This window comes from Ambystoma mexicanum, chromosome 1q (assembly GCF_040938575.1).
Source record: "Ambystoma mexicanum isolate Mex_15411 chromosome 1q, UKY_AmexF1_1, whole genome shotgun sequence".
NCBI lineage: Eukaryota > Metazoa > Chordata > Amphibia > Caudata > Ambystomatidae > Ambystoma > Ambystoma mexicanum.
Window position 1 is genome coordinate 709,532,254 of NC_090922.1, and position 26,027 is coordinate 709,558,280.

The 26,027-nt window shown below is 48.1% G+C and overlaps 1 protein-coding gene across 1 annotated transcript in view; it reads left to right on the forward strand.

Annotated features, from left to right (window-relative positions):
• Positions 1-26,027, forward strand: part of SEC22B (SEC22 homolog B, vesicle trafficking protein) — a 405,344-nt gene that overhangs the window by 216,154 nt on the left and 163,163 nt on the right. Inside the window, exon 3 of the mRNA XM_069641336.1 lies at positions 3,058-3,218. Within this exon, the coding sequence (XP_069497437.1) occupies positions 3,058-3,218 (161 nt within the window). The remainder of the gene's footprint in view (positions 1-3,057; positions 3,219-26,027) is intronic.

A 26,027-nucleotide genomic window follows, 5' to 3' on the forward strand; every position in this document is an offset into this window, starting at 1 on the left:
GGAGTGCTCTTGGTAGTTGAGGAGCAGGTGTCGTGAAGCTTTCGATCGTGCCACTTTTCTTTTTATTGAGCGCCCTCTTGGGCATTATCCTGCTCTATGAGGTGGGCGGACTGGTTGCACTGATGGAAGGGGGCTGTATCTGTGTGTTCTTTCTGGCAAAGGGATTGGAGAGCCCCCCCTCACTCAACGGATCACTTTATCATTCCTTGCCCAGGGGGGTGTGGTGTTTGCCTGGGAGGCCGAAGGCGGCAGGCCCCGTCTGATGGGCTCCGTAGTCTGTCCCGAGGCTCAGCGACCAAGGGCTCAATCTATCAGATCAGATCTGTAGGTCAGAATCGTGCCAATCCACTGAAGTTTCTCTCGTGGAAGATGGCTTCCTTGTGGCGATCACCTCGGCCAGGCGGGTCGAGGAGATCCAGGCGTCGTCCTGCAAGCGGCCGTACTTTTCCTTCCATGCTCCGAGGGTGGTGCTACGGATCCACCCCATCAACAAACCTTTGCTTCTACCATTCTTCTTTCCGAACCCTTCCACAAAGGCGGAAAGGACATTGCATTCGCTGGACATTGCTCGTGTCTTGAAGTTTTATGTGGCACGCACAATGACTTTCGAAAGAGATCTCAACTCTTTGTGAATTTTGGACCTGTGAATCATGGGAAGGCCTGTCTAAGGCGTACATATCCAGGTGTCTATCTGGCTGCATCATGCATTGTCATCGTCTGGCCAACAGACCTCTTCCAGGCCGGCCGAGAGCCCACTCTACCAGAGCCATTGCAGCAATGTCTGCATTTCTCTGTGGTGTTCCCCTGCTTGACATCTGCAGGGCTGCTACATGGTGGTCCACCCACACCATTGCGAGATTCTCCTGTGTCGATGGGGATTCCAGGGAGGTGTCCCGGGTCGGACAAGCGGTGCTGGGCAACCTGTTTGTTTGAGGTGAATATGTTCCTGGGGTAAGTGTATTACTTCTGTTGAGCCTGGCCACCTCTATGGTTGTGTATATTTACTGCTATGTAATCTTATTAATTAGCTAGTGAGTCCATGCCAGACCCCCATGCTGAAGAAGGAACAAGTTACTTACCTGGAACTCCTGTTCTCCAGCATAGGTCTGGCATTGATTCACATGCGAACCCTCTATCCTTCCCCTCTGGGGCTCTTCTTGGTTCATACTGCCACTTTACATGCTTTACCAAATCTGAAGATGGCCACCAATGGTGGAGTTTAGGGGGACGACCGTAATTGGATGGGGGCAGTATGACTCAAAGGAAAGTGATTTGGTTTAGAGGAGAAATGCAGTTTTCAGGTTAGTGTGAAACTGCTTTTCTTTCCCCCTCCCCCACCCCCCCGAGGATTCCCAGCCTGACGACGGGGAATATTCATGAGCATGTGAATCAATGCCAGACCCATGCTGGAGAACAGGAGTTACAGGCAAGTAACGTGTTCCTTCTTGTGCTGCTCTGCTTGACCTGAGCGCACTCTTGTCTTATGCAGAGAGTTGTTCTTTATTTTTTTTTGGATTGATCTCTATGCCTAGTGGATGTTCGCCTGACTTGGAAGAGGTTTCACAGGCGGTGCTGCACCCTTTCATATTTACAGCACTGTCTCTATTACTGACCTCTATCTGCCACTGTTCTCTGCCTAGGTGTTTTACTCACGGCCAGGATGTCCCATTTTCTGCACCTTGCATTTCGTTATGTTGTCCTTGAAGACATCCAAGTCTGGTAAAAGCGAAGACGTACTGGCACTGATGCATAGCCAAGAGAAGGACAAAAAAAATCAGAGATCCCTGTCGAGATCCATGCAGAGGCAGCATCTGGTTGTGACATGTCCACTGTAGTGAGCAGGGTGTTGCGGGGGACACCCACCAGGGCCCATACCGACCCCACCTAAACACATACCATGAAAAGTTCAAACTTTTGGTAGTTAGAACTTTTCGTGGTGTGTGTTTTTTAGGTCTTTTGGTGGGGTCAGTAATTTTTATTCTGACTTTTCGTCCGAAACCCTCAAAACCTCGAAGGAACACCAGCAGAAACACCACCACAGACAGACAACTAAAGAGGAGACGAGTTGAGCCTATAGAACCACAAACAAAAACCTGGCTTGATAACGTAAGCTTCATCGGGAGGGTCGCGACAGAGAGGCTCAAACAAACTGGACAACTTTTCTAACCCTTTTCCCCTTTCTGTTCCTCCTACATAACTTACACCACTACACTACACCATACCAAGACTAGCCACACTTCACATAACAAAGAACCATTACTATACGAACGCCTAGAGTGAACCACCCACATAGTCAATAAAACCATCAACAATGCAGATGCACACCAAAATGCTGGACTATTTTACAGTTACGACCATCTGTGATTCTGAATCCCTTATGGACACTATCTAACCAGCACACAGGACAAACCCATCATAACCCACACTACTCACTAACACCAACACAAAACACTAGCACACACCAGAGGCACCGACTCTTACCCATACGGTTATAATGCACAAGGCCTCTCACAAACTTAACTACCACATGCAAAACAACTCTCACAGACACCAGTTCCGCCTGGTTCTGAATCTACCCTCTCATCCTATCCCCACTAACCCCCAGACCCCCTCTCTCTTGTAGTGCCACACAAGCGTCTGGCGATTGCCACTGGATGGTAGCGGTGCGCGGTACATATCAACATAACATAACATGTAGAAACCAAATGGTGCAGTGGGGCTTCAGGGATATTCTCCTGCAGCTCGTGTAAGGAAGGGAGATGGATGAGAATCTAAATCAAAGTGTGAGGCCTCCAACTCAACAGGAATGTTTTACAGCCCACTGGCTTAAAACAGAAAGCAATAGGAAGCTTCATTTGAGCAGGATGTGAGAAGGAAGGGTGAAACAGTAAGAATTTGTTAGACAAATCACTCCCGAGATGTCCATTCCCGTTTAAGGACGAGGTTTGATCATTTATGTCGGTGTGTCCTTTTTCTTCTGAAAACTGGTCCTCCAATTTTTTGTGTTGGTTGAAAATTCAGCTGTATGATGTTTCCCTTTTGTGCTTTTTATTCTAGCTATGTAATAGAAAATGGAGTATGCTACCTGGTACTTTGTGAAGCAACCTTCCCCAAAAAGCTTGCTTTTGCATACCTTGAGGATCTGCAGTCGGAGTTTGATGAGCAACATGGAAAAAAGGTTCCCACTGTATCTAGACCATACTCCTTCATTGAATTTGGTAAGTTGTTATCCAGAAGGCAATGGTGTACATGGTTACGTTTCCACCTGTCTATGAATTCATTACATATGGCTTCTACTTTTTTGTTCAGCTTTTCAAGACTTGTTTGCTTAAAACTTGTAGAAGTGCAAACTGCCTCTAATCTCTGGAAGGAGTGAGCGAAAAGGCATTTGCTCTTGTATGCCGGTAGACGCCTACAATAGCAATATGGGAGGCAGGGATTTATGGCTTCTCAATTAGAAGCCTTCAGATCTGATTTGCAGATGCAGTAATTTGCATAGCTAACAATGTTCAGAAAATTGCTCTTGTTAAGCAGGTAGTAAACATAGGATCCTTCGCATTGTAGATACTGGTGTAGACTGGCACAGAAAAATATCACCCAATTAGTCTTCCAAGAATGAGCGAACACATTTTCTTCCAAGTCTTGCAAGTATCGGACAGTGTATCATCCCACCCTGCTAACCAGGCCAACTAATGCCCGCTCTTCAACCCAACTCCCTTATTATACTCCAAAGGCTTGATCTGCGCAACTTCCGGCTTGTATCCTCCCTCCCACATAGAACATTAAACTCTTTCATATTCTGTCTTAACCCATCATCAATTCTTGGTATCCCTTAATCATCACTTGTCTCTTCACAAATCCGATTCATTTCATCGCTACTGACTGCATCCAGTTCCATCCTCCTCAGGCGAGAGGCGTTGGTCCATGGTCCACTTAGTAATTCCACTAGACTCAAATCTCCTTTGTCCCGAATGTTTGTAACCAGTATATTCTAAATTGGCAGCTGGGTGGCAGCCTCAAAAACTGCTGATCCTTGCGCTCTACTCCGTGCCATTCAAAACACGTCCTCACATCGGCCTTCCTAGAACAAGTATTTCCAGTGGCAAAAAGGGTCCAGGGGATACACTAAATCAATGTTGGCTGGCATTAAAATAAAAATAAAAAACACTCGGTCAACATCTGAACATGTATCACAATGGTATAAAACAGGAAAGTGCTGTTATCCACCCGGATACTTTGCCATTTCATAAATTTTACCTTTTCCTGCATTTATTTGGATGGAAGGTGATGTCATATTTCTCACTTATCATGACCTGGTGCTGCCATCGTTGACATCTGTTACTTGTACTGTTAGAGGTTTATGACTTCATCTTCCTATAAACATAATGGGTTTTGATACGCTGTACAAACACTTTGTTATACTTGAAGGATAACTCTATTATGTTAGGTATCCAGTGAAAATCATCTCAAGGAAAATGTTGACATTCCCCCAAATATGCACCATGAGTAAAATCAAACACTTTCCCCAAGTATTCTAGAATTGGAGTTTATAATCTTAAATGACGCCCCTCCCAGAATATTTGGGTAAAGTATTTTAGGGGTCAGGAAAAAAGAATCTCCTTGACAACATTTTTCAGGCGACACATTCACTTGAAACCTTATATTCCGTAGCTACTTTTTGGCTGTATTCTAATTTCTTTGTATGTCTACAATATTTCTTTTTTCAGCATTGTGGGGGCCAGACACCCCTATATAAACTGCTCTATACCAGGGCTCAGAGCTAAGTGCTGGCAGTTTTAGTCAGACAAGCACTTACACTTTTGAGTTGGGACATTTGGGGATGAAATGTTGGTGTCGTGTTTACTAGATGACCTGGTACCTAGCACCCACTTCCTGCATTAGAGTAATAATATAGTCCATAGGCGCCCCTCTGCGAGAACAAACACGGCCCATTGACCTGTTCTTTGGGAAGGTAACCACTTGAGAGTCCGCAGCCACACTTTTGCTCACTGTGCCTTTCACAGATGGGAAATATCAATTTGCCTATCATTCTTTGAGGCACAGCTCCACCTCACTGATGAGGCCCAACAAGGCTGAAACACGTGTATGGGGTTGTTGTTGATACTCTTGTTCAGAAAGGAATTGCCATAGCATTTCGGTGCTGGAATGCCTATGTGGGCGGGAGAAAGACTAATATGAAAATTGATATTTCCCATCTGTGAAAGGAACGGTGAACTAAAGTGTGGCTGCTGACTCTCAAGTGGGTACCTTCCCAAAGAACAGGTCAATGGGCAGTGTTCGTTCTCGCAGAGGGGCGCCTATGGACTATTTTTTGTTTCCTGCATTACAGGTCCTGAGCCATGGGCTGATGCACTGCAATCTCTATTGGTGGCTCTTGAGACTGCCTCTAACTATGATATGGAAGTGGTGTCTGCATAATCAAACCACAGCATTTTGTTCTGTGAATTACCATTTTACTATGGTGTATGTTTGCTTTCTGGCACTGAGAGGCATTGGAGGGGTTTAAAAGAAAGGTGGAATTCACCTAACCAATAGAGCTGGAACTCTGTTTTACAAAAGGTGAAAAAAGGGATTCAGACTTGGCCCCCTTTTTGAATGAAAAGCACACTGACGTCCTGCAAGTACTATATAGTTGCCAGATGACATTGTGCCACCCAGAAACTTCCTTTCTACTCCTAGCGTCTTTTATTTTAACTTAAAATGAACCCAATGGACTAACGATCCTGAGAAAAATACTTCAATAAAAGGTAGTCAACGATGGAAACTGGTGGCTGCGTGACTTGAAGCCTTCTGTCACTACACACTAGAAAGCCATGCATCGTATTTAGATATGCACTGACTTCATCAGAATTAATTTATGGTAGTGAGAAATCCTATACACCTTACTAACACAATAAATGAACTCCATACATAAATGAGGCACAAAGCTCCATTGCAGTGAAGGGAGCACAACCTCCACATTTATCACATTTATTGGGAATAGAATGCAAACGAGAGCAGCTATCAAATTCTGAAAAAAATAGTAGATGTCCTTCTATCGGGATATTTCAAGGATCAGTATGTACACTCGAGGCTGAAATGCTTGCTGTTAGGCCAACAAATGGGTCCAATCTTAATTCCCTCAAAAGTAAAAATCCAGGGATGAGGGGCCATGTCCAAGATGGCAGGGTGAGTGGACGCTATTGATGTGAGCTCCGTCCCTGCACCCAAAGATAAAAGGTAGAATCCCGCGAGGGACGCACACCAAACAGTGCCCAGTATGTGGTGAAGGCTGAGGCACCAGAGCGGATTGCGGGAGAGTGAAGGCCCGGCCTGGGGGGACCAGACTACAGGAGCTGTGGCTGAGCATTGCCAGCAAGGAAGAAGATCTGACATGAAGATGGAAGTGGCATGGAGTAGGTGGAGCAGTCTATCGCGTGTGCCACCGAGACGACTCGCTGGAAGGAGACCCGGAGCACAACTGCTGAGGTGAGAGCACAGTCGGGACCGGCAACCACTGTGCACTAAGGCGTGGGGCGGAAGCCCGCCAGAGCTCCAGGGGTGTGGCGAGCGGACATAGTGTGCAGAGCGTGGCGGCAGCATTGGAAGCCGTTACTGCCAAGTGAACACCCAAGGCGGGTGGCGGTGAGGAGGTCCCGGGGAGCAGATGCGGCTGTCTCCCGCCTTGTGGCACGGGAGTAAGGCACGGAGGGATCCTGTGTCCGCGTGGCGGGGGACAGACTGAGGTCTCCCCTGTGAGTTGGCCACAACAGTGAACCGACACCAGCAGCGCATGGCGGGAGAAACCTATAGAAGAGCAGCAGGAGGGTGAGGAAGGCTTTCATGAGTGAAGGGAGGAGGAGGACCAAGCAATAAGAAAGGAAGTGCTGTCTCGACCCTCATCCCTGACCCCCTCTGGCAAGCCCACAAGCCAGGTGGAATCAGGGCTCGGATCTTTAATAAGACCAGACTTCCACTTTTCAAGCCCTCTTGGGGCCAGGCTCATCAGTTGGGAGAGGCATCTGCTTAAGGGACTACTTTATTACGACTTTCAGCCAACATGGAGGCATCCACATAACTGGGTTCCTAGAACCAAGCTATGCGGTCTAGTGCTTTGGGTGTGGTGGCCTAGGGACTACTTTACGTGGACTACTTTACAGTGGCTATTTAAACCACACCCGAACAGGAACACACGCTTCGCGTTACTTTGCTTCTAGCAACGTGACGCTCACCGTGTCCAGCTTCTCGCGAACCCCACGAATTCCAGACCTGCAGAAAAAACAAAGAAACATTGTTAGCAGAAGAATCTTCATCCATCTCTGCTCACAGCTCCTGGGCATCTCTGTTGGAGGAGTTCGCCGCCTGGATCGAGGGACCTGAGAAAAGGAGAAAGACATTATTAAGGGAGGCACTAGAGACATTACAACCATAAAAGCGCTTAAAGACTTACCTGGCTGGTTACTTCTCGACTGGCACTGCTCCGGAAACCCCATCTGCGCTGGGTGTACTCTGCTACCTACGAAAAGGGGAAAACACAGGTCAGTGAGGACAAGGCATCGCTGCGCTACGCAAAGCACCTCCTTACCGCATCATAGTGCTATAGCGTGCCATCATCTCCCGGTGAGAACCAGCACATCCCGTTCTCCGAGTGGACACTCCACGCCCCTAGAGGAGATAAAAAAGAGACATTAGAACAGACAAAAGGCATGCATGAAATACAACGCCATTAATTGCAATAAGACCTACCTGAAAGACACTACAAGGGCCGCAGTCAGTGAAGTAATTGGACCGCCAGCGCCCACAAAAGCCAACGCGCCTCTGCCCTGAGAGCAGGACGGAGAGCCCACCGTTTCCGGCAACCAGGTGAGAAGAGAACCTGGAGGGGCTGGAAATATAAGGAGGTGGGGGATTAAACTGCTTACCTTGGTCACCCAGTCCTGACATAGTCTTCATTCTCCAGGCAGAATTCCCTTGACACCGAGACCACAGAGGAACCATCATGAAGGGCTTCAATGACCAGCTATCTAGGTGGCGTCCCCGTGGATACCAGGTGAGCGTAACAGTCCAGAGCCTGAGGGATCAGACACAGACAGGTGCTGGGGCTGGAGACAGCATGGAGAAAAGGCAACCTTGGCTGGTCCCTGGGACCACGAGGCCCGGGGACCAGCAGGAGGGGGAGAACCAGAGGTGCCACAGAGTGAAGAAGGAAGACGAGCGGACAGTGGTGAAGGAAAGTAGTAGAGCAGTGGAATTCAGGTTGGTATAACATAGGCCAGGAGACGCTTACTCAAACACCCCAAGAGGAAGGGGTGACGGCAAGAGCGTTCAGAAGGCACGTGGGTGGGGCTCTGTATACAAAGACCACCAAGCAGTAACAGTGCAATGACCATTTGTTAGTAGGGAGTGGAGGCGATCAAGGGCAAATGTCTCACTCTACTGGGCTGGCTAAGAAGGTGACCAGGTGCCACGGTGGATGGCGTTGGAGGTGTGACAAATAGTGGCAGAAAGGAAGAGTGCCCGAGCCAACCTACAGAGGCAATCCTTAAGAGGTAGATGGGACTGAAAAAGACAAACACTACTCCTGGAATATGGGAACAGGAGAGACACCAGCGGTGGCAGACACAGACGACGCTCCACTTTGGAAGTCAGGTAGTGAGTGCACAGCAAAGAGGAGATGGCATTCATGAAGGAAGATCTGCACGCAGCTCTGGCTAAATTTAAAGGGGAGATATCGGAGACGGTCAAGAAGGAGGCAGCCAATACAAGGGAGGATATCTCAGACGATACCGGCGAATCACAGAGACATTGAGACACTGTGGGGGTTGGGAGGTATGAGTGGCGAAAGTGGAGGGTCACACCACGAGGTTGGTTGAAAAAATACCTGAACTGGAGCAGCAGGTGCAAGGAATGAATGAACGGATGCATGCCCTCGAAGAGAAGTGTGAGGATCTGGAAAATAGATCACGGAGGGACAATATCCGGATCATAGATCCTAGGGAAGGGGTGGAAGATGCAGACTTGGAGGGCTGCATACGGGAGATGTTTGTAGATCTGGCGGAGGGGGAGCAAAGCTGGAGCATGGAGATTGAAAGAGTGCACAGAGTGGGTAGTCTGAGAGTGGAACTAGGGACCTGACCCCGTGATGTGTTGGTGAAGATCTACAGTTTCAAGGACAAAGCACGGCTGATAAGTGCGGCCAGAAGGAAAGGAAACATTCAATTGAGGGGGAGTGGTATTCAATTGTTTGATGACTTGTCTCAGGCTACGCTGGCAAGGAGAAGGTAGTTTAAACTAGTCACAGAGGAAATTAACAAGAGGAAGATGAGATACCGATGGCCCTTCCTGACAAGGCTTCAGTTCCGCATGGGGAATGAGGAAAACATTGTTTCGTTCGTGGAGGATGGCCTGAGGACATTGGGCATGTGCTCCTAAGACTCTGAGGAAGAAGGGGCAGAGAAGCAGCGGGGGGGAACCTCAAGGGAGGAGCGAAACAACCTCCACTGGTGGTGCTCCAAAAAACGGAAGAAGGCATGAGTTGGACTGCTGGACCCAGGCAAGGGCCATAACAGGCATACTTGAAAACCTCACTACTGACAGCAAAGAAGGCTAAAGTGGGAGTTGGGGGAGGCACAAAGGTGTGCGGGGGTGTGGGGGTTGGGGGCATTGCCCGATATTCATTTATGCGGGTCACGCCAAGAACCTGGACATGGGATTTGGGGATATTGGTATGTTGGGTACAAAAATCTAGTCTAGGGAGCAGACATTGGAGGAGAAAGAGCTCGGTCTGTGAGGGGATTATGTCTGGTGAACTCTATGTATCTACAACCAGGGATGTATAGTCTGGAATCATGGAATGTGAGGGGGGCTGAATTGTCAGAGTAATAGGGTGACGGTGCTGCGTGAGATCAAGAAAAGCGGAGCAGCGGCTGCCTACCTACAGGAAACACATCTAATGAAGGGTGATATGGGGTGTCTTCATAATAGGGAATACCCACTTCAATTACATGCAGATGCGAAGTGCAAAAGGGGCCATTCTCTTTCACAAGTCAGTAAAGCTGGATTGGGCCGCAGTAAAACGAGACCTCGAGGGGAGGTTTGTGATGGGGAAAGGGAGGTTGCAGGGCCTACTGTACACGTGGGCATTGAAATACACACCCAACCAAAGGCAGGAAAGGTTTTTGGAGGGATGCCTGGTAGAGTTGGGTATGTTTGGGGAGGGCGAGCTGTGATGACAGGAGATTATAATTTAGCCATGGACCCGAACATTGATTGATCGAGGGGGCGGGGGAGCATGCAATGGGGACAATGTCCAAACAGCTAAAAGCGAGAATTGGGGAAACGGTCTCAAGGACATTTGGCGGATTAATCACCCTCAGGATTGGCACTACTCCTTCTATTTGCACGTCCATAAAACCTACTCCTGGATAGATTACATTCTGGGAACACAGAGGGTAGTACAAGCGTCCACAAAGGTGCACATAAGGAATATGGCAATCTCTGATCACGCTCTGGTCACAAGGGAGTGGGAGGGAAGGGGGCTGCGGTGGTGGGAGGGGAGGGCACACGGGTTGGAGACTGGAAGAATACCTCCTTAGGGATACAGGGGTACGGTTGCAGGTGGAGGATGAGATTCAAGGATGTAGGGCTGAGGTCAGGTAAAAGATAGGAACCATGGGAGAGAAGTGGGACACATTTAAGGGAAGAATCCAGCATTGCTTAATAGAAGCTTCAAAGAGACTACGGGAGGCTTTGTCTGGAGCTTGGTCTGGAAAAAGATATAGAGGCGCTGGAGGCAGCCCACAAGAAGGGCTCCAACAAGATTTTTAGACAACTGGCCCATGCGAACTTAAGCAGCTAATTGGTAGGTCAGTAGAGAGCACTCTACTGAGGAGCAGACAGACATTTTCCGAACATGGGAACAAGGTTGGGCAGTGCTGGCGAGGCAGCTAAGGGCCAAGGAACAGAGAGCGTTTATAGTTAACTTGGAGGATAAAAGGGGAAGGCTGGTGGGGACGGAAGGGGATAAGCGCAGGGTCATTCAGGAAATATTTGCAGATCTCTACAGGGAGGAACCATGTGAAATTGGGAAGCAGAATGCATATCTAGCAGGGTGTTCAGGACTGCGGTTATCCAATGACCAAAGCAAGCAATTGGAGGAACCAATTTCATGGTAGGAGGTACAGCGGGCAATAGCATGGCTAAAACCGCACAAGTCTGGGGGAGGACGGATTAACAGTAGCATTTTACATAACATTCAGCCAGCTGTTGTCGAAAGTGTTGAAGGAGGTATTCAATGATTTCCGAGATAGGGGCCAGATTTCAGCATCCATGGAAATGGCACACATCACCCTCATCCCGAAGCAGGGGAAAACCCCACAACTGAGCTCCGCGTATAGGCCGATTGCACTTATCAATGTAAGAAATTATGATATGGCATTTGTAAAATTATGATCTGGCATTTGTAATGCGCCTATACACAAGGCACGACAAGGCAAGGATTGGGGAACAGAGGGAGGACAGACATTGATTTTCCTGGGCCAAGTGACATTGAGACCGCGCAGGTGCAAGGGCGGGGGGCAGGGGTGCAGTGCTGTACATGGGATCAAAACAATAACAAGAAGTGCGGCCAGCAGGTGGCAGGTGCAAGGGTAAGTGAAGACAGCAGGTATCCAAAAGTGCAGGTAGGGGGACTGTAGGGTGACAGATACAGACCCAAGCGCATGGGTTGCCAGGAGGCAGTGCAGGTGTGCAACTGGGCGGGCGGACCGGGGTCCAAAATCAGAGGGGTAGCCAGGTGACCACTGCAGTATCAGACAGGAAATCAGCAGGGAAGAGGAAGAGAAAAGGCGAAGCAAAGAGGAAGGTCTTGAGGTGCTTCCGGAACCGGAGGGGGTTCTCCTCAAGTTTCAGAGAGTCAGGAGGCTGTTCCAGAGGGAGGCCCCAGCTGAAGAAAGGGATCTACAACCAACTTGTTGCTTGGAGAAGCGACTGACCCTGAGGGAGTTGGCGGTGGAGGAGCGAAGAGGTCGGGTAGGAAGGTATTTATGAAGAGACAGTTGGAGGTTTTGAGGACCCACACCCCAGAAGGCCATATGCACAACGCAGAGGGTCTTTAACTTAATCCTTGCAGTCACTGGGAGCTAATGAATGCAGAGATTTCAGTGCTGGAGAGATGCGATCCCTGGGCTTGAGGCCAAGGGCAATTCTCGCAGTCCTGTTATGGAGGAGTTGCAGAGAGTAGAAGCAAGCAGATTTAGAAAGAGGCTGTTGCAGTAGTCAAGCCTAGAGAGAACCAGAGCTCTAGAGACAGTGAGCTTCTGTGGGAATGAGAGGAAAGGAAGAATACCTCTGAGGAGGTGCAGTTGGTAGTTTGACTGATTAGAGATGTCAGAGATGTGAGGAGAAAAGGAGTGTGTGGAGTCGAAGATCACCGGAGGTTCTTAGCCTTACAAGTGGGAGCAGGAAGAGGGCCAAGGGAGGCCGTCCAGAGAGTGACAAGAAAGTAGGGTGCAGGTGTGCTGATGAGGAGAATCTCAGTCTTACTGGCATTAAGGCAGAGATTGTTGGCGGCACACCACTCCTGGATAGCAGACAGTCCGAGATGAGAGAAGAAGAGGTAGCTGAGGGAAGTCTGAAAACAAGCTGTCTGTCCTCCGCATAGCACTGAAAGTTGGAGCAGAGTGTGGCAGTGCAGTGGGTGAGAGGTGCCAGGTATTGGTTGAACACCCAGGGAGAGAAGTTAGATCCCTGGGGAACACCACAGGTAGAGAGTGAGATAGGAAGGACTCAAGTTGAACCTGGGAGGGTCGATCAGAGAGCAACAAGGTCAGCCAGGCCAGGGCCTGATCGGTGATACCCAGGTTATCAAGGAGATGATTGAGTAGGATGGCATGGTTGACTGTGTCAAAGGCAGAAGAGAGATCAAGTAAGATGAGGACAGAAGGGAGATTAGAATCAAGGTTAGCAGGTCTTCACGGCCAAACTATACACAAGGGTGCAGACGGCTAGATTACAGAAGGTCCTTATTACTCTAATAGCGCAAGGTGAATCAGGGTTTATACAGGGGCGCAACACATTTGATAACATACTGAGGGTTATACACATAATTGACAAAACGACTAAGGGGGGGGGGTAGCTCTACACCTACCTGCCTGCTAATGCTTGATTCCGATAAGGTGTTTGACCGTGTCAATTGGGGTTTTGCAAGCCAAACGCTGAGCAAGGTGTGGGTGGGACCATAATTTGAGGATGGTTCAGATAAATAATCCGTCTCCCCGAGCCAGGGTCAAGGTGAATGGGGGATTACCAAACGTGTTTTCAATTAACCAAGGTACTAAGCAGGGGTGTCCTCTATCTCCCTTGCTCTTTGCGCTAGTAATGGAGCCTTTTTCCCTTCAAATAAGGGAGAACAGGGAAGTACAGGGGGTCAGATTGGTGACCTCACACCATAAAATCTGCTTGTTTGGCAACAGTGTGGTTCTTCTGGTCTCTAAACCTGAGACATTGCTGCCAGCCATAATGGATTAAATCGGTGCTTTCTCCGAGGTGTCTGGATTAAAGGTGAACTATTCAAAATCAGATTCTAAATCTGTCAATCGGGAAGGAAGAGAGGGAACGCCTAGCGAGCAATACACATTCAGGTGGGCGGGAGGCACGGTTAGGTACCTGGGTGTGAATATGACGGCAGCCATCAAACAACTAATCGGGGCAAATTACCTGCCACTACTGAGGCACATCAAAGCAGACTTTGCTAGATGGAAAAGAGGTTGTACTTATCATGGCTAGGAAGGATTGCCATCGTGAAAATGAGGTATTACCCAAATTGTTCATTTACAATTGTTCGAATGAACAATTGACCGAATTTAAAGGGTCACAATTGACCTTTTCACAATTGACCGCATATATATATATTGCTTTGGTAATATATTATATATATATATATATATATATATATATATATATATATATAGAGATAGATAGATAGATAGATAGATAGATAGATAGATAGATAGATAGATATAGGGTTTGGGTTGGGTGGGGTGTTGCGGGGGGTTTTCCCCTGCATATATGTCACAATTGACCTTCACAATTCGGTCAATTGTGAAAAGGTCAATTGTCATTCGAACAGTTGTAATACGAACAATTCGTATACAACCGAAAATGAATATCCTCCCCCGCTTGCTGCATCTCTTCCAGGCGATTCCCTTATCCATACCGGGGAAAATGATGGGGATTCATCAGGAGGACATGGGTTTTATATGGAACAGAACAAAACCCTGGATAGGGAGGAAGATTATATTCAGAGGGAAAGGGCAAGGAGGGTTGGGACCTCCCTAACGTAGTGAAGTGCTTCCATACAGTGCAACTGAGGGCTCTAGCAGAGTGGGGGAGGGAGAATAAGCAGAAGCAGCGGGTGGCCATGGAACAAGCGGTGGCGGGAGAGTATCTTTGGAATATGCCCTGGGTGAGAAAAGAGGAAAAGCCGGGAGGGCTTATGGAAAATCCAATTACAAGAACTACCCGGGGATCTGGGATCGGTTGAACAAGAGGCTCAGGCTGGCGATATGACCGTTGCCACGGTATAATCCTGCATTCCCTCCGGAGAGGGATTATACTAGGTTCAAATGGTGGATCGTGGGCAGGGCGAGGGAAATTGGTGATCTCTGAGGCTGGGCACCTTCAGTCGTTCGAGGAGTGTCGCAGGGAATACAATCTAGGGAAAGTAGACTTCGAAGGTTATCAGCAGGTCAAACACTGGGTAAGCAATCCAGCGGTAATGGAAGGGGCCACAAGGTAACTGATAGACTGGGAAAGGTTATAATGGTTGAGCGAGAACAGGGGACTGATCTCGGCCATCTACAGAATTCTCTCGGAGAAGAAGGGGCAGGTGCACTGGGAAGTGAGGAGGAAGTGAGAGGCAGGCCTGGGAAGGGTGTTTACGGATAAAGAATGGGGACAACCTCTGAAGGGGTGGTACAGACCAGACACTTCTGTACAGCAGTGCAAACTGCAATATAAACGTATTCACAGGTGGCACTATGCACCAGAGAAACTTCATAAAATGTACGCCTCACACTTCTCCTTGTGTTGGCGGTAATGTGGAGGGGAAGGGACAAAGGAGCATATTTGGTGGGGATGCCCGCAACTCAAGCACTTTTGGCAGGAGGTTAAGTCGAAGGTGGGTGGGATACTGGGAATTGATCTAGAGGTGGAGGGAGCTCTGGCGCTCCTGAACATTCTGCTAAGTGGGGACCAACGACTAGCAGGGCGAGCCGGAACACTATGGGCAAACTTGTTAATGAGTTCTAGACGGTGCATTGTGAAACAGTGGAAACAAAAATAACCACCATCCATTGTACAGTGGTACCATGCTGTATGGGATACTGTGGGTGTGATGCTGTATGGGATACTGTGGGTGTGAAAAAGAAACTGCGATAATACGGGGAACTATGAGGAGGTTTGGTAGAGTTTGGTCCCCCTACTTCACGTATGTACTCTAAAATCATACATTCTTATACATCCTGAAGAGCCTGAGGACACTTGGCATTTTACCGGAGGAGGAAGACTGAGCCGGAAGGAGATAAGTGGAGACTGAAATCAGTAGACTAGGTGGATCGGGAGAAATGCAGGGGTTTGATGTAGAGGGAGGTTAGCGCAGTTTTATCGGAAGCTATGGTGGTTGGTAAATCCTTGTGAGATGTTTTCAGCAAATGTTATATTGAACCTGCGATTTGTTCATGTGCTAAAAAGGTTTTGGTTGAAAAAAAGTGAAAATCCCTCTGACGGCACCTAATTTTGTCATGTCAGATGGCACTGGCAGGCTCAACTCAACCAGATCAATAAATTGGATTACCCTTATGATGATTTTACTACTATTATTGTGTAGGTATATAAAAATGGATAGCATGCAGATTCATTTTTGATCACACCAGACACCCCTTTGGTTAATCAATCTGAACTCGTGTTTTTCTTTTTAGTGATTTATAAAATAGTATTTATAAGGATTAAAGCATGAGCGGAAACAGTAACAATTTTATATGGGTATTCCGTATGAACTTGTGCTGATTGTTCTTTTTCCTTAATCTAGCTCTGCACATCCCTTGCTCTGGTGGCTTTTTGTTGTATCATTGAATTTGACTGTAATCAGAAATAACAGAGGAGACAATACAGATCAGAGGCCGCCCCTGTGGCGTGTGCTTTTACAATAGGTGGATGAACGGGTTGAGAGGGACATTGGCCAGGGACATGGACTAAGAGAGAGAAATGAGACCCCCCCCCCCAAAAATACAGGGGCCTAGCACTATTTCCGATTAAGAATTTCTGATGTTTGTCAATCTGCTTAGAATCACATGCTGTGCATATGGTCCGACATAGTATTGAGTCTTGTCTTTCGAGAATCGAAAGGGGACGTCGACATGGGCGTGCCTGTAACACTATCCATACGTGACGTGTATTGTACCCAAGATCCCTCACGCGCCGAGGTCCGTCAGATTTTTTTTTCCGCCCAGCATTCTGGTTGCCTTCATGCAGAGCTTGTCAAAGACTTTGCTTATTGTCCCATAGACCTTTGGTCGAATAATTATATAAAATACGATATCACCCTATCCGTCCCTTATTTCAACGGCTGTTCCAGACCTCTGCCGAAAACCTTCAAGAACTCGACAGACGGTGATCCAGTCGGCGCTGCCGACCACGTGGCCGGGCCTTCCGACGGCCTATACAGTAGGGGGAGTGGGGTCGGGGTGGATGTTTCTATACAAATTGAGAATGCCTTTACCTTTCCTTTCCCTTTCCCTTTCGGTCTTTGTCACTCTACACTTCCTCAGCTATGGAGAGGACTCAATTTAGGTTTTGCCCTAATTGTAGGAGCAAATTCCCTTGGAAAGATGGGCACAGACGGTGTAACCAGTGCTTGCCCCTCGATCACAAAGAAGGATGCGCGGCTTGTAGACTCCTCTGTCCTAAGACATTAAAGTAAAGGAGCATAGAGCCGAAGGCCGAATTTTATCCCGCTGCCGCAGCCCATGAATGTGAAGACAGCGAGAATGACGATCATATATCCGAAAGGGAGTTTGTTGACCTTTCGACGGAATGCTTGCGTTCCGCATCGTCTGTCCCTGGCCTCGCTAGGCACGGCTTAGGCACTGCTATGGGGAAGTCACACCACAGCGACAAAGACGAACATGTACACAGCACAAAGCACACAACCCATAGTCAATCTTCGGCTAGGTCGAAGAAGACTTCAGCACCAACGAGTACACCGGAACACAAGGGTGCAACCCCCAATATATCATGTTCCGCCGAGACGCATCTCAAGAAGGCGTCCAGCGACGATAGGGTGCCGGCTCCGCCGAAGAAGGCGGTCGCAGAAGACAAGGCCCCGGCACTGCAGAAAAAGGCAGCCGTTGAGGACAAGGCCCGCCCGCGGCGAAGAGGGTCCCCTTGCAATCGTAGGCTGAAGCTACGTGCCTCCCCACCGTGGAGGACGTTGCCGGCAGCTTAGCGAAGATTGTCGCCGCTGATTCTCAGAAACGGCAGGCCGAGGATGCGCAGAGGACCACGGAAAGGCCCAAGGATCTGTCGAGGTCCAAGGATGGCCTAGGGTGGGTACCGGAACCCACCCATAAGTCGTAGAGGCACAGAGACGTCTCCCCTCCGTCGATACCTCAGGAGGTGTTCTTTGAGGGCAAAGAAGGTTTATTCTCAACGATGAGACGATCATCTCAACGCTTTTCGACGGATTTACATGCTAAAGACCCTTTTCCACCTGCAGACTGTTCTAGATCCTCGGTTTGGACTATAGAAAAGTTTGAGAACTGCATGGAAAGGCTGGATAGGTTTGTTTCTTGTTCATAACAACCAACACCAAGGAGGCCAAGGGATTAGAGCCCTGTGGACCCCAGAGCTAAATTTCCAAGATTTTTTGACCCCTCTTTAGAAGAGGATATATACAATTATGACCTTACGGAGGATGAAATTCATGCTGATACCCAGGATGAGGAATTCATCAACCCTGAGGAAATGAGCCCATAGAGGGCTGGGAAGAGAACCCAGATGTGGGTGACCCCCAACCATGGCAATCCCCGGACCATCAAGACGCTGATGTCCTGGACCTGGACTCTCCCCAGTCCACTCCCACTAGGCAACAACCATCGCCAGTGGATGACCAGTTGACTTTTAACGTAATGTTACGTAAGGCAGCTGATCACTTTAAAATTGCTACGGATGAGACGGTCCCTAAGTTGACTTCGTGGAAGACATCCTTAAGGAGAAACCAACGGCCAGCCAGGCCATTCCCCTCCTCAATTCAATCCAAAAACGTCTGCCACTATCCTTATCAACACAGGCTCTCACAAGAGGTGTCAACCCGCAAATAGAGAAACTCTTTCGCCCTTCTCCATCAGATCCTCTGTATATCACAGGTCATTCCACCCCAGACTCCTTGGTGGTGACTACCACTCGAAAGCGGGCAGGGGTCCCTTTGTCAACAGGCGAGGCACACCCTGATAAGGAAGGTAAATGACTTTACGCCCTTGGGAAAAGGATCACGGTTGTGTCAGCGATCTCAACGCGCATTGCCAACAACAATACCTTACTGGCCCGCTACGCCGATGCCCAGTGGGCTGTACTACAGGAAGGCATACAGGAGGGTCCCGAACCCCTACGTACTCGTCTCCTCACCACTGTCAGTAAAGGCAGACAAATGAACCAGAGCACTCTTAAGAATACTTTGGACACTGCAGAAACTGCTGGTCGATCCCTGGCTCAGGGCACACTGCTGAAAAGACATGCGTGGCTACGGAACTCTGGATGAAAGCCAGAGACGCAGGCGTCACTAATAAACAAACCCGTGGAAGAATCCAACTTGTTTGGGAAAGCGGTCGATGAGGCCCTCGAAACCGCAAGAAAGGAACATGACACCTTAAAAACACTGGACCAGATTACACTAAGACCCTCTACAACAGTGGTATTCAAACTGTGGGTCGCGACCCCCTAGGGGGGTGCATCCCAGGGGGGCCCTGAGAGCTCAGCATGAAAAAAAACTTGAGGAGAACCATCTTTCTTCCTGCACTTATCAGACCTACCCTGTCTGCTGCCTTAAACGTAGCACTTGCAAATTGCTGGCTGCACTACCACTGTTTGTTGCCTTTATTATTTATTTATTGTTATTTAACTGTTTCTCCTCTGCTTCGCACTTTCCACTTCTCCCCCCTTCCATGCACTTTTCCCCTCACACTTGCGCGTTCTCAATGTCACTGGGCCTAGTAAGATCGCTGTTTTATTCTCCTCTGTTCCCCTCCCTTGCCTTGTCACGCTCTGAAACACTTGTGTACGAGCGCGATAGAAATAAAATATCAATGCCTGCCCCCTGGACTCCCAGCAACAATTGCAAACTGTTTGGCTATTTACCCATTTTTTGTTAAAAGTATGCTCTACAATGCAACATTTTAACCTATTATTTAAAAAAAAATTCACAGGGGGAAACCCCCCCCCGAACCTCCCCTTAATGCCCCTCCACTTAAAAAAGATTCACCAGCCGCCACTGGCCCTCAGACTGTGTTGGGAACGGGATGGGGGAACCGAGGGACTATGGTGGGAGCACAATGGGCGGGAACCATGGGATAGTGATGGGAGCAGAGTGGGGAGAGCCCTGGGTGTGTGATGGGGTGGGGAGAGACCAGCGACTGGGTAGGAGTGGGATGAGGGAGCCCAGCGACTTTGATGGGAGCAGGTGACGGCGCGCAATATATACTGTCCATTTGGCATTTCTGGGGGGTCCCGACCTGCCCAAATTTTGCTCAGGGGGGCCCTGGCCAAAAAAGTTTGAAGACCACTGCTCTACAACAAGAGGATCTGGGTCCAAACGGCTTTTTCGTGGCCAACGCTTCCCTCAGCAACAATACTAATCGGGAAACAATTGGAATTCTACACAGGAAAATAGTGGATACACCACCCCGTATCCCCAAAGGGGTCAACGCTGTGGCAAAGGAAGAGGCCGGACCCCCAGAGGCTCCCCGGCCTCAGGTTAGAAATGACCCGAAGATCCGGGTCCCCTCCCATGCCTCCCCAGTTGGGGGCCGGCTAACATCGTTTCTTCAGGCATGGGAGGGAATAACTACAGACCAGTGGGTGCTAAAGACCGTAGCCCCCGGTACTGTATAGAGTTCAACTGGTCCCTGTTAGGCAGAATCATATGCAGTACCCTTTGGGAACACCACACACAATTAGGACTACAAGTGACAGTACAAATTCACCTTTGGTACAAGCCTGTACTACACAGTAAAGTGGTAGCGATGGCTAAGCAGCCAGACTTATCTCAAGAGTAAAATGAGCAGTATCCATAGTTACACAAAGGACAGCAATTACTATGATTCAAACAAACACTGACTTAAGGTTTCTGAGTAAAAGAATATACATTTAGTTACATATAAGTTATAAAACATTTCACTATTATCAAGCAGTTGAAAAATCACAATCTTAATACACTACACCACACCCAATAGATTTTGGACAAGATGAGCTCAAAATGAAGTGTGAGGAAAATGGCACTCCAGTAATTTAAAAGGGAGGGAAAAGTTAGACAAAGTTGAGCAGCACCAACAAGTGAGTAGGCAGGGCAATCTAGAAAAAGTAACTACAGTGAGGGAATCAAATCAAGAGGCCAGGGCCAAAGTCAATGGGCCAAAGTCTTTGCAGAGGATCACACAGTTCAGAGTAGTTCGCTGTTAAGTCTTTGCCAAGACTTCAGAACGAAGTTGGTCGGACAAAAAGTTACTTTAAAGAATAGAGAAGGACAAGCCCTCGGATTGGCAAAAGATTTCAAACACTTTTACCGCGGTCGGACTGAACGAACGACTGGATTTGAACAGTACCTTAAATGGAGAAGAAGGCTGTAGCTGAGGCAGACGTTCCTGGCAGGTCCTGCAGGCTCACGGTTCCTGAAGCGACTGTCGGACTGACACGAAGTAGGAAGACTGGAGGGCCCTGCACTGCCCAGGGAAGAAACCAGCAGCGGAGCAAAACAATAAATAAAAGGTGTGCTCCTTAAAACCTAAGCAGAGTCCGATCCTCCTGGCTATCCGTTCACTATAGCTGTGCATAGCAAATTCGATCAGAGGAGGGAGGCCTGGCTTGCAGTTTGGCGAATTGGTTGATCTTACCAGCTCAAGGGGAGACAATTCCTTGCAGATCTTCCCTGTCGTCGAAGTTCGGAGATTCGGACCCGCAGCAGGGCTTCACTGGGAGTTTCAGTCGTGGTAGAGGTCCTCTTCTGTCAGCTTCTCTTTGGTTCTCTCAATCCAGTGGCCCTTCTCAGTCCCAGAGACCTGCTTTGGATGCAGTTTTCCCCCATTCTCACAGCCTGGCTGTCAATCACAAAGCAGGGTGGCTGTCCCGGCGGGACAGTCGCCACAGCCAATCACACAGAGTGCAACATGGGTCTCCAAGGAGACCCTGTGCATGGAGTCTCAAACCCCTCCCTCACATCCTGTCCCCCTCAGACATTCAGGCGCCTAAGGAGGGCTTCTGTGCAGAAGCCCGCCAAAGGTCGGCGAACAAAGGAACCAAACCGGGTTTGGCGTGCAGAGTAAAACACGATAAAGACTTTTACAAAAAGAAATGGCGAATAAACCCAGCCGGAACCAAATAAAAGTAAATATGGTCCAGCGGGTTTAAGTTCGAAGCTCCTAAAATAGCCTAAAATAATAGCATGGCTATTTAAAATAACCGCGGTAGGAAAAATAGGGTAGATACCACTGCCACCAGCCAAAATCTTAATGAAAAGGGAACAAAATAATGTTCCATGAGAAACAGACGAAAAGGGATAAATATTAACCCTTTCCAAAACTCTATGCAAGATAGTTTGTACTGGGCCTGTGGATTAAAAAAGACTAATAAAGTCAATGGCAACTTTACATGTTCTGGGACACAGTAGTCGTTCCCAGAAAATTGAGTTTAGTGTGGGAAGTCTGAAAGACCACACTGTGTCACTGCACTAAAGGTGCTGTGTAACACACAGTAAAAAGATAATGCCTATGGAATAGGTGGGGCTCCACAGTCTATGAACACAAACATGTTAAACACACACAGCAAAACACATGTAAGAGTGGGAAAAAAGGCTCACATTCTTACCAAAGCTGCAAAGCTGCTGAGGGACTCAGTAGGTAAGGGAAATTAGCCATTTTGGAGAATTCTCCCTAACAGTCCCCAACATTCAGATCTCCACGAGCAAGACGACTGACACCAGACCATCTTTGCATTCTTCTGCAGGAAGTCGAAGCACTGCATGAGAAAGGAGCCATAGAAATCGTACCTCTGCCTCAGGTAAAAGAAGGTTTTTATTCAGTGTACTTCCTTGTACCCAAAAAGGATCTGAGCCCAGCGAACAAGTTTGTAAAGCCACAAAAGTTCTGCATGGTCATACTACAGGAAGTAATTCCAGTGCTATCACAGGGGGATTACATGGCAACACTGGACATGAAAGATGCATACTTTCATATTTCAATGTTGCCAGCGCACAGAAAATACCTCAGATTTATGATACAGGACAAACATTATCAGTTCAAAGTACTACCCTTCGGCATGGTATCTGCACAAGGGTATTTACAAAGGTACTAGCGGTGGGAACAGCACATCTGCGCAGGCAATCCATCCCGGTCTATCCTTACCTCGACGACTGGCTCATAACAGGGGACACTTACGAAGCATGTCTGTCAAATACCCAAAAGGCCATAGATCTTTTATTCAGTCTTGGTTTCTCTATATCAAAGAGAAGAAATCCAGTCTAGACCCCACCAAGTCAAACAATTCCTAGAGGCTCTAATTCGAACAAAGGACGGTCTTGTCTTCCCCTCTAACGAGAGGGTCCAAAACATGTTTCAGATCCCTCAGTATGTAGCCAGTCGAGAGGTGACCGTACGCAAGGCTATGCGACTGCTAGGAATGATGGCGTCTTGTAGCTACTTGGTCCCTCATGCGCGCCTGCGTATGCACCCAATGCAAGACTGGCTCAATAGCCAGTGGTGTCAGGCCAGCGGACAGTGGAACAATCTAGTCATCGTCTCGCCAGCCCTCGTGGTCGAGGACAACCTCTTGAAAGGGAAATCCTTTACCATCCCCACAGTGGAAGCCACTCTAACCACAGACGCGTATTTTACAGGGTGGCAAGCTCAGCTGCTTCAACAAACAGCGCACAGAGTTTGATCGTCAGACATAGCATCCAACCACTAAATCTGTTGGAACTGTTGGCAGTGTTCAAAGCACTAAAAGCTTTCCAGACACAACTGCAGGGGAAGACGATCCTGATCATCACAGACAGCACCACGGCCCTGTAACAAACAAGGGGGCACTCATTCTCCAGGGCTGTCCAAACTCCCAGAACATTTTGAAGTGGGCTCTCAAACACAACATGTTCCAGGGGAACTCGATCTTCTTTCTGGCAGACGTACTCCGCAGAGACTTTCCGTTGACCAGGGAGTACGAATGGGGATTACACAGAGACATCCTCTCCAACGTTTTCGCAGAATGGGTCTTCCCAGAGATAGATCTGTTCGGTACTCTGAAGAATGCTCACTGTCAAGATTACGCCTCCAGGTACCCCCAGAACCATTCCAAGGGGAACAGCCTCTGGATAACATGGTCAGGGAAATCTGTCTACGCTCCATACCCCCACCCGACTCCCTTTCTCAACAAGATTGTGCACAAGATGCACCACGAACCAATAACAATGATACTGGTGGCCCCCATGTGGGCCCGCCAACCCTGGTTCGCTCATCTGATGGAGATGTCCCCATCTCCTCCAGTCAAACTGCCTTGCCCGTACAGCATGTTGTCGTAAAACAGAGGGGAGACGCTTCACCCATGCCCGCAGACATTCAACTTAGCGGCCTGGCTCCTGAGGTCATAGAGTTTGGACACCTGCAACTCCCTCAGAGATGTATGGACATTCTCAGGGAAGCAAGAAAACCGAACACCAGATACTGCTATTCCAGTAAATGGAAACGTTTTGTCATCTGGTGCAAAAGAGCATTAACCCGATTAACTTCTCTCCCACACACATTGTTTTATACCTAACTCATTTACTTGACTCAGGCCTGGTCTTCAACTCCATAAAGGTGCACCTAGTTGCACTTTCAGCCTACACGACATCACAACAGAAAGTGTCATGGTGGAAGATACCAGTTATTAAAGCTTTCATGGAGGCAGTGAAGAGAATTCACCCTCCCATTTCTAACCCGGCTCCCGGATGGGACCTAAACGTGGTGTTGACTAGGCTTGTGGGGGCTCCTTTCGAGCCCATGCACAAGGCAAGTCTTAAAGACCTCACCCTTAAGACGGCTTTTTTGATAGCTATTACCTCCATCAGGAGGGTAAGGGAACTACAGGCGTACTCGATCCTAGATCACTTTGTAACAGTTCACAAAGATAAGGTGGTTCTGCGCATTCACTCTAGATTTGCACCTACATTCATTTCCAAGTTCCATGTGAACCAGTCAATATAACTATCAACGTTCTTTCAGAATCCTTCGAGCCTGGGAGAAAGAACCCTGCACACACTGGATGTACACTGAGCTGTCATGTTCTACATGGAAAGAACTCGACCACTTAGAAAGACTAATCAGTTTTTCGTTTTGGTGGCAGCAGGAAGAGAAGGAGAGACTCTAGGTGGATTGTTAAATGCATCACAATCTGCTACACTCTTGCTAAGAGAGAGCTGCCCTTCAAAACTAGAGCACATTCCACTCGAGACACTGGTGCGTCCATAGCATTCATTGCAAATGTTCCCCTTGAATCTATTTGCAAAGCGGCAACCTGGAGTGCTGTACACACCTTTACAACACACTATTGCCTAGACACTCATTTTAGGTCTGATTCTTAGGGGGGACCGGCAGTACTAAGACATCTTTTCACTACTGTTCCTTCTCACAACCCACCTCCAACTCCAGGTACTGCTCGCTAGTCTATGCACAGCATGTGATTCTAAGCAGATTAACAAACATCAGAAGACATGCATTACTTACCGTAAAAGCATTTCTGATGATTGTGTCTGCTTAGATTCACATGCGCCCACCCTTCCTCCCCGCTCGGATGGAAGGAACATAGACGTCTTACCACTTTCTCTCTCTTTTCTGTACTCACTCACGATAGTCATAAGGCTCCCTCTGGCAGAAAAAATACAGTCAAAGGGACCTCGACACGTGAGGGATCTTGGGTACACTACACGTCACGTAGGGATAGTGTTACAGGCACGCCCAATGCTGACGTCCCCTTTCGATTCTCGAAAGACACAATGCAATACTCCACGGTTACCACTGGATGTCGGGACCATATGCACAGCATGTGAATCTAAGCAGATACAATCATCAGAAATGCTTTTACGGTAAGTAATGCATGTCATACATTCAGTGATACCATATGGAATGGGCTACATACAGTATGCATGGGTTTGAATAGGGGTGTAGCCACTGTTCTGGAGGGGTTCAGAGGTTAATCGAGGGTAATAGCGAGGGTAGTATATTTATTAGTTCTAGGTGAATGGGCAAGGGCATTGATAGCTTTGTAGAGTAGGAGTACACATTTATGCAGGGAGTGATTGTCCATGGAGAGATGTCCAGTGTGTTGGCGGTGTGATGAAGTGTTGGAGGATTTTGGTGGGTTGTAGAGGGTACGTGTAGTGACTTTAATAAACTGGTTGAGGGGAGAGAAGGATTAGAGGGGAATGCCAAGCAGTAGGCTGTAACATCAATTGGGGTTGAAATGCAGTTTGTTTCCAGAGCAAACTGTGACATGTCGCCAGGCTTTTCTTATGTGGAGTAGTTTGTTCCTTGGTGCAGTGACCATTGCTGTGGTGAATTGTGAGTCTTATGTCTCTCGAAGAGAACCCCATGGTTGAAAGCCTTTCTGAGGTTGTGAGGATGTCAGAAGGGAACAAGAGTGGAGAATATAGAGCAGGGTTGCAGTTGGAGGCAAGGAGAAAATGACTTCTGCTTTGGATGAGTTTGGCATCTGGCAAAGTAAAGCCATCCAGT